At 32.2% G+C, this 9,827-nt stretch overlaps 1 protein-coding gene across 1 annotated transcript; it reads right to left on the reverse strand.

The window, feature by feature from the left end:
* Nucleotides 1-2,166: 2,166 nt before the first annotated feature.
* LOC101900485 (uncharacterized) lies at nucleotides 2,167-9,549 on the reverse strand. The gene is made up of 2 exons (XM_005180864.4): nucleotides 9,225-9,549; nucleotides 2,167-2,735 (listed from the first exon to the last, which is right to left on the reverse strand). Exons 1-2 carry the CDS (start codon nucleotides 9,445-9,447, stop codon nucleotides 2,479-2,481), a joined length of 480 nt encoding a protein of 159 aa, XP_005180921.2. The 5' UTR covers nucleotides 9,448-9,549; the 3' UTR covers nucleotides 2,167-2,478.
* Between the last annotated feature and the right edge of the window lie 278 nt (nucleotides 9,550-9,827).

A 9,827-nucleotide genomic window follows, 5' to 3' on the forward strand; every position in this document is an offset into this window, starting at 1 on the left:
AACGATATCGTCGTCATTCGCTTAAAAAAATTGCAATTGGAAATGAAGTAATTAATTTATAGTTATGGGTTCGAGAAAACACATAGAACTAAAAAGGTAACATTTGGCAAATATATATGTATGTTTAAATTTTTTTCATTCCCATTAAGCCTGTCATGCTTAATGGGAACGCTTTTTAAGTATTCTTAACTTTTTTGACTGGCTAAAGTCATCAGCTGTCATCTTTGTAAAAGAATAAATGAGTTTTAGGTTGACTTAGTTCAATTTCGGCCCATTAATTTATATTTGTTAACCCTACACTCCTTAAAGATGAGAGTACATGAAAAGCGTTTTTGACCGGCTTAAATCATTGGCTGGCTTTTTCGTAAAAAAAACAAGGAGCATAGGGCCAAAGTTGAATTAAGTCAACCTAAGGGTGGAAATAGATAAATCGCATATTTGGCTGGCTTAAGTCATCGACTGGCTTCTTCGTAGATAAAGAAAGGAGTATTAGGTTGACTTAGTTCGATTTTGGCCCTAGGCTCCTTTGTTCATTTCCGAAGAAGCAAGCCGATGACTTAAGCCAGCCAGATAAGCGTTTTATATATTCCAACCTTTAAACTCCTTTGTTTTTTACGAATGAGCCAGCCCTTGACTTAAGCCAGTCAAAAAAAGCTTTCTTTATATTTTCACCTTAACAATCCAATCAGGCAGGTCCGAATAGTTTCCTTACTGAAGCAGTCATCGATAAACCAATACGGCATGAAAAATCCACTGTAATAGTTTTGCCCAACTACGTTATTTTGTATTGGACACGGATTGACCACAATTTGTGTGTTCCCGCACTTTTTTTAATAGTAAAACTAGTAAAAGAGATAAATGTTACATTCGCTCTGAGACATTATTAAATGTCAAAATTTGATAGAAATCCTTTAAAACCTACATTTTAGTCAATCAAAGCTGGCAACACTGCCCCAATTTTGGTCTGTTCCAGAACCTGCAAGAATCTACTAGTTTTGCATGTCTGGAACAGAGCAATAATGATGTGACATGCCATAATGGAGTGTTAAGGTGGGAATACACGACTTAAGCCAGCCACCTTAAAGCTTCTCTCGAATCCTGTCGCTGTTTTCCCTTATAACTTGACTCTAAATGTGAGAGTAAATAAAAGCTTTTATTTGACTGGCTTAAAGGTGAGAGTACATAACAGGCTTTTTTGACTGGCTTAAGACATCGGCTGGCTCCTTCGTAAAAAAACAAAGCAACGTAGGGTTAACAAATATAAATTATGGAAAGAAATTGAACTTAGTCAACCTAATGCTCCATTGTTCTTTTACGAAAAAGTCAGCCTATGACTTAAGCCAGTCAAAAAAGCCTTTTATGTACTCTTACCCTAAAGGTGAGAATACATAAAATGCTTTTTTTAACTGGCTTAAGTCATAGGCTGGCTTCTTCGTAAAAGAACAAAGGAGCCTAGGGCCGAAATTGAACTAAGTCAACCTAAAACTCTATTGTTCCTCTAAGAAGAAGCTAGCCGATGACTTAAGCCTGTCAAAAAAAGCCTTCTATGTATTTTCACTTTAAGTCAATGGCCGGCGTATGGCAGAAGAATACTGGTAGATGCATCAAAGTTTGGGAACATTGATATGTCAATTTTTTAATGCTTTGTCAAAAATAAATGTTTTTTTATACGTTTTTTTATACGACAATTCGGAGGTCTTTATGATATGTATTTTGCAAAAATAAATAAAAACAATTTCAATAATTTTTCGTTCAACATTTTCAATTCCAAAATTGGTTTGACAGTTCATTATCCCAGCAGCTGTGTGGATGCGGCTACCTGTATTCTTCTACCATGAATGAAGTAGTTTTAGGTTGTCTTAGTTCGATTTTGGTCTATCATTTACAAGTCCTTGTTCTTTTACGAAGAAACCAGTCGATGACTTAAGCCAGTAAAAAGGCTCTTTATGTACCTGCACCTTAATGCTGCGATGCCAAGCTGTATTACCAACTTGAGGCTTGCACACCACCCTTTATCTATTTAACAACTCTTACGTCAAAATTTATCCAAAATTATGTAAAAAAATTGTAAACGCCGGTGTAAATAAACGCCCTGTCAATATTTCCCCAAGTTTTTTTAAAGATTCAGTTTTTTCACAAACATTCCTTCGTCACACTTCATCTTCATCCTTTTTTAAAACGTATGTATTTTGTCAAAAAAATAAATAAACTTATATAACTATTTTTTTAAACATCTAAAATTAACAATAAATAACAACTAGATAATGTCATAACAAAATCTTAACAAATACTGTTCACATTTGATTCCTCGTGTGTGTGTATGTTTTTTTAATGAGACATTTTTTTGGGGGATTTTTGTTGATACTTCATCACAGATCTTTGTTTAAGCCATTTGGTTAATTTTCTATTTCATGTTTTAGTTTTTGTTTTTTTTACATATTTACAGTGTATTTTGGAATTGGACGGTTTGCATTTGAATCAATAACCATAAATGTAAATTTGATAGCCGAAGTTGGATGTCTTATTGGCCACCATCAGAATCTCAGCACATGATTTACGAATGCCGCCATCAACGATGTATGCATCAGCTGCCAAGGAGGAGATATAGGTATAGATTGAGATGAAACTAATGTCATTGCCATTGCAAGCGTCACTTGGATAACGTAACAGGACTTCAACGTCTTCATCGCGGGTGTACTGGGTCTCATCCATGAAGGTCAAAATCAAATGGTCACCTGAAATGATGGATTAAGGAGGGAAAACATGAATTAAAAACTTGTAAAGCCATGTTTACGTTAGCCTACTTTAAGAAGATTTATTTGAAGTATGAGTAATGTATATGACAATTTTAATCCAAATGCAGTGGGGTAACCCATTTATATGTAAGGGTACTATAAGTCGATTCATTGTTTAACAATTTGCATCTCCCATGGCTATTTTAATAATACGTTTACAGTTTACCGGACTTAAAGGTGAGAATATATATGAAATGCCGTTTTTGACTGTCTGAAGTCATCGGCTGGCTTATTCGTAGAGGAACAAAGGATTTTTAGGTTGACTTAGTTCGGTTTTGCCCCTAAACTCCTTGGTTCTTTTCCAATGGAGCCAGCCGATGACTTAAGGTGATAATTCATAAAATGCTTTTTTGACTATCCTAGGTCATCAGCTGGCTTCTTTTGAAAAGAACAAAGGAGCCTAGGGCCAAAATCGAATTAACTAAACTTAAAACTACTTTGTTCCTTTATGTATTTTCACCCTAAGGGGGTAAAGCTGGCTAAAGTCATCGGCTGGCTTCTTCGTAGACGAATTTTCTTCGATTTTGGCCCTAGGCTCCTTTGTTCATTTCCGACGTAGCCAGCCGATGACTTAAACAACCTTAAAAGCATGTTTACATTTACGAAATGCACTCGATCTCAAATGTCAATTCCATATCGCATGGCAGAAGAATACAGGTAGTCGGATCGACACAGCTGCTAGGACAATGAACAGATTTTGATATTGAAAATATTGAATGGAAAATTATTGAAATTTGTAGAAATTGTTGAAAAATACATATCATTATTTTTTGACAAAACATTTAAAAAACTGACATATCGATGTTCCAAAGCGTTGATGCATCTACCTGAATTCTTCTACCATACCATATCGTATACGTCAAATAATATTCACTTGATTGAGAGTGACGTGACATATACGCTTTAGAATCGACATTTAAAATTGAGTGGATTTAGTAGTCTAAACGTGCTCTAACAATATAATTAAACTATTGAGAAACCCAAACAAAATTGACTTTTCTTATAGTGAAAAAATAGTTATTTTATGGCATAACAATATTTAATGTTTATTATCTGAGAAACAATTCAATTATTGCCGGAAATTTGTGAATATTTCTGCATATTTCGGCTACAAACCAGCTGTTATGAAATATCAGCTGATGTTTCTTGGCAACTCTAACTGAGTAATACTTTGCCAACCACTCAGTATTTCAAGAGTCATAATTGCTCGTTTTACTCGCTCTCATTTACGGAATTTTTGGGTTATCGAACAACATTTTGTACAAAATATTGAGTTATCGAACACACCTATTATTTGAACTGATGCCATCACTACTGTCTAACAACAAAACGCGATTGATAAACATCTCATCTTCTGCTTTTCAACATTTGTTTCTAAATTGTAAATAAACGCAGGTGCTTGATAATTATACGTTTTTTCATCAATGCATCCGTGTACATTTGTATTTCTTGGAATTTCAACAACACAATTTGTGAATTGAACAACGTGCATATTATGTACATGGGTGAACGTCATTAAATGTTTATAAGTGTAGTGTATTTCAGCGATACACAAAACTATGGTAGAAGAATGCAGATAGCCGCATCTACACATATGGTGGTACAATGAACTGTCAAAGGATATTTTTGAAGTCAAAATGTTGGTTGCAAAATTACTTAGAGAATACATAAAACGCTTTTTTGACAGGCTTAAGTTATCAGCTCGCTTCTTCGGAAAAGAACAAAGGGCCAAAATCGAACTAAGTCAACCTAAAACTCTTTTTTGTTCCTCTACGAACATGGTAGAAAAATACAGTTATTCGCATCAATACAGCAGCTGTGACAATAAAATGTCGAACGAATTTTGGAATGGACAATTTTGAATGAAAATTTATTTAAATTCTTTAAAATTGTAAAATTTTTGGCATATTAAAGTTCCCAAGCGTTGATGTATCTACCTATATTCTTCTACCATGTCTACGAAGAAGGCCGTCGATGACTTAAGGTGGGAATACATAAAGCGCTTATCTGACTGGTTTAAGTCATCGGCTTCTTCGGAAATGAACAAAAAAGCCTAGGGCCAAAATCGAACTAAGATAACCTAAAACTCCTTTGTTTATCTACCAAGAAGCCAGCCAAATATGCGCTTTATGTATTTCCACCCTTAAGCAGGACAAAAAAGCATTTTATATATTTTCACCTTAAAATCAGCATTCAGATTGTGTCACGGAAAAAATTGCAGAGGTGTATATATATTTTTTTTTCATAATTTTACAATTTCTTTGAAAATATTTTTATTTTAATAACATTTTTAAATTTATTATTATTTTTTTTTTGACAATTATACTTGAACTCAATTGTTTTGTCTCGAGGTAAACACATTATTATTATTATTATTATTATTATTATTATTATTATTATTATTATTATTATTATTATTATTATTATTATTATTATTATTATTATTATTATTATTATTATTATTATTATTATTATTATTATTATTATTATTATTATTATTATTATTATTATTATTATTATTATTATTATTATTATTATTATTATTATTATTATTATTATTATTATTATTATTATTATTATTATTATTATTATTATTATTATTATTATTATTATTATTATTATTATTATTATTATTATTATTATTATTATTATTATTATTATTATTATTATTATTATTATTATTATTATTATTACTATTATTATTATTATTATTATTATTATTATTATTATTATTACTATTATTATTATTATTATTATTATTATTATTATTATTATTATTGTTATAATTATTATTATTCTTATTATTATTGTTATAATTATTATTATTATTATTAGTATTAGTATTATTATTATTATTATTATTAATATTAATATTAATATTAATATTAATATTAATATTAATATTAATATTATTATTACTATTATTGCTATTAATGTATTAAATACTAAAGTAACTAAATCGTCCCACCCTATTCTAATTAATGAAAAAAGGCGTGTGTCTGTTTTTAATGCACTACTGCATGTTATCTTGCTACCAATAACTTTCTGTCGTCTCCTCTTTACTTCGCTCCCTCTCTCTCTCTCTATCTCTATTTCTCCCTCTGTCAAAAGTAGCATAATGATATATTACAGTTACGAAAAGCGAGTTGTTGTTCATAGCAAGATAGATAAAGAGATGCCCGAAGCAGGTAAACACTTAGAAATTGTTGTTCCAACTGTTGTAATTGTTTAAGTCCCTGAAATTTACAAGCATGCCACCGTGCCATACATAAACTTGACACCTTTCAGGCAAAAAGCAACAACAATCAACAATGTGCTTTAAATTATCAGGAATATTTGACGTATACACTCACTCTTTGGGGATATCTAAATCGGTCGTCTGTTGATCTACTTTGTAAATATATAATATTATTTGCCAACGACTAAGATTTTTATGAGACACATAGTAAACGCCTCTGTTAAGGAACAGTAAAAATGGAGTATAGAAATAATAGAGACAAAACTAAACGTTCAAATATATAAAAAGTGGTATAATTTATTTCGTATAAGCTATATAAATAAACATGTTAGGATAGGTTTAAAGAGTGCAATCTTTATTTCGTCGAATGCTTTCTGAAGTTATAAATTAAAATAATAGCCTAAGAAAAAAGCGACAGTCAGCTGTTTTAGGAAAAAAATCACAATGTAAATATGTAAAATATTCTTTAAAACATTTTTAGACATAAAAAGCCATTGGGTTACATTTGTCAATTTCATTAAGTATACGTCAAATCTGAAGTCCAGTGGATTTTATTTAAGCTAAAGATGGGAATACATAAAGCGCTTATCTAGCTGGCTTCTTCGGAAGTGAACAAAGGAGCCTAAGGACAAAATCGAACTAACTCCTTTGTTCATCTACGATTTTTTTTTTCAAAATTATTATTTGGACAGCATCTCATTGCGAAAATGTGTATTCATTAATCAATTTAACTTCATTTAAAACAGGTTCCCACCTCTAATTTGTTTACATGTCATCTTGACAATGACATGTAAAAATTCAAATTTTGGGAAAATCAATTCCACTACGGTAAAAACAATTGTTAGCACAATAGGTGTGTCTGTTTACCCTATAATTTTCAAAAATTATTGTAAATTGTTACTGAAAGTCGTCTGTTAACACAAAATTTCAACAAAAATTAAAATTTTTTTCTTTTTGATCAGCTGATTGCTTGCAAGTCCATCTGTTTATTATAACCTCCACCATAGTATGGAGGGTATATTAAGTTTGTCATTCCGTTTGTAACACCTCGAAATATACATTGTAGACTCCACAAAGTATATATATTCTTGATCAGCATAAATGTCGATTTGGAGATATCCGTCCCTCTGTGAAAATCATTCTATCTTCCGAACGAAATAACGTAGGTTGATAAAATTTTGCTCAAATATATATTATGTCTGCAGAACTTTTGGTATTGAAAATGGGTCATGTAGGACCACGTTTTGGTATAGCCGCCATATAATGGTACCTACCTTTTTCGGTATTATTGTGATTTAAGCGACATTATTCACCGGAATTGTTTCAAATTTGGTATTTGAAGTACGTAATACATACTACAGCCTACGACAGAAAATTGTCTGTGCAGGTCCACGTCTTCCTATAGCCCCCATATAACGATACCTCCCGATATTCGGTATTTTGATGATTTCAACAACATTATTTTCCGGAATTGTTTCAAATTTCGTACTGGAAGTTCCTAATGGGTACCACAGCCTATGACAAAAATAAAACGATACCTCCCGATATTCGGTATTTTGATGATTTCAGCAACATTATTCATCCGAATTGTTTTAAATTTCCTACTGGAAGATCCTACTGGATACTACAACCTAAGACAGAAAATTGTCTGTGCAGGTCCACGTCTTCGGTACCTCCCGATACTCCTTATTTTCATTATTTTTGCGACATTATTCACCGTAATTGTAACAAATTTCGTATTTGAAGTTCGTAATGGGCACTACAGCCTATGACAAAAAATTTCGTATACAGGTCCACGTCTTCGTACAATTCCCATATAAAGGTTTTCTTTCCACTTAAATGGTAGTTTTCGGATTTTTTTTTTTAATTTTTCAATTTCATTCGAAATGGTGGAGGGTATTAAAAGCTCGGCCCGTCCGAACTTAGCTTCTTTTTTACTTGTTTTCGATATCATAAGGGGAAAATGGGTTATCGTAGTAAAAACTTTTACATTCTTGCAGTTCTAGAATAGAGCGAATATCTTCATATGTTTCTTTCAAGTCCCGAGCTAAAGGTGAAAATACATAAAACGCTTATTTGACTGGCTTAAGTGATCGGCTGGCTTCTTTGGAAAACAACAAAGGAGTGTAGCGCCAAAATCGAACTAAGTCAACCTAAAACTCCCTTCTTTAAAGACAAAGCCTATGAACATGCCTCTGTTGTGACGATATTATAACAACATAGTTACCAATGTTAACTGATTTAAACCGCTAAGGCAATATGCAAATTTTTGGAAAGGTCTATGGAATAGAATTTTGAAACAAAAATTTCGAAATTTTCAAATTTTTATTTGTTATTCGTTTTTGTAATTGTGGTTTTATATTAACATGTCTCTGTCATATGCTGTTACTCTATGTATTGTAGACACAAACCATTTGCTCAAAATGCATTTAGTCTTTACCATTTGAGGTCTTTGCCTTCTTCCTCTACGAAGAAGCCAGCCGATGACTTAAAGGTGAAAATACATAATAAGATTTTTTGACTGGCTCATGTCATCGACTGGCTTCTTCGTAATGGAACAAAGGAATTTCAGGTTGACTTAGTTCGATTTTGACCCTACGCCCCTTTTTTCTTTTCCGAAGAAGCCAGTCAGAAAAACGTTTTATGTATTCTCACCTTTAAAAAAAAACGTTTTTTTTTTGCCAGGCTTAAGCCATTGTCTCGCTTCTTCGTGGAGGAACAAAGGAGTTTAAGGTTTACTTAGTTCGATTATGGCCTTACGTTCCTTTTTTCTTTTCCGAAGAAGCCAGCCGCTGTCAAAAAAGCATTTTATGTATTCTCCCCTTAAGCCAGTATGTATTCTCACTTTAATTCTTTTTTTCCGTACATAATCGGGAGTTTCTTATTAAAATCTTTTTTCATAATATTTAAGCAATTTTTTATATGTTTCGTTAATTTTGTAGTGAAATGCATTCCAAATTGCAGCACCATTAAATATATAAAAAAAATATTTCTCCAAGATTTTGATTGATTTTCATTCAACACTTCATTCCATATCGGATATTCATATCAACAAACAACAGGAAGAACATTCATTGTAAAACGATAATTAATGGGAGCGCGGAGATAATTATGTATGCTGATAATTTTATTGTTTTTGTTTTTCTTAATTGTGTGTAAGGAAATTGTAGAGGAAAATTTACGACATTTACCATCGATACGTTCGCCAGTTGTAAAAATAACATTGCCCTTGGCGTAATATTCCTTGTTGAAGACTACCGGATTGACATCCGGGTGCTGGACAAAATAACGCGTCTCATTTGTTACCGTTACAATGCCGCTATGTTTAATTTCGTCCGACGAGACATTGCAAATAAAAATACCGCTACCGGCAATGAAGAATAGGAATGCAGTTATTAAGGCGCGCGATTGCATTTCTTTGGAGGTGTTGGAAGAAAATTTCGAGAATTTTTTTTTGCACCGTTACTAGTAGCTGTTTTCACACTTATGTTCCGAGAACGATTGAATTCGACCATTGACAAAGAGAAGGTTTTTATATTTTAAAAAGGCAAAACCGATCGTCAACGACACAAACGCCGTCGTTTAATGTTATCTTTTCTTTAAAGCGCCATTAACAGTGATTGCGCGGTGTAGTAGTAAAATCCCCTTCTAAGGCAAAAGCTTTGACACTTACTAGATTCGGCGGTATATCTTTTCACATATCTGTATATAGAGGGCTTATCAGGTGGCATTAAGATATGTCGTGGAAATTTGCCATGGGTTTTATTTCAATATTGCCCCAAGTGTTTTTTTTT

This window comes from Musca domestica, unplaced genomic scaffold (genome assembly GCF_030504385.1).
Source record: "Musca domestica strain aabys unplaced genomic scaffold, Musca_domestica.polishedcontigs.V.1.1 2, whole genome shotgun sequence".
NCBI lineage: Eukaryota > Metazoa > Arthropoda > Insecta > Diptera > Muscidae > Musca > Musca domestica.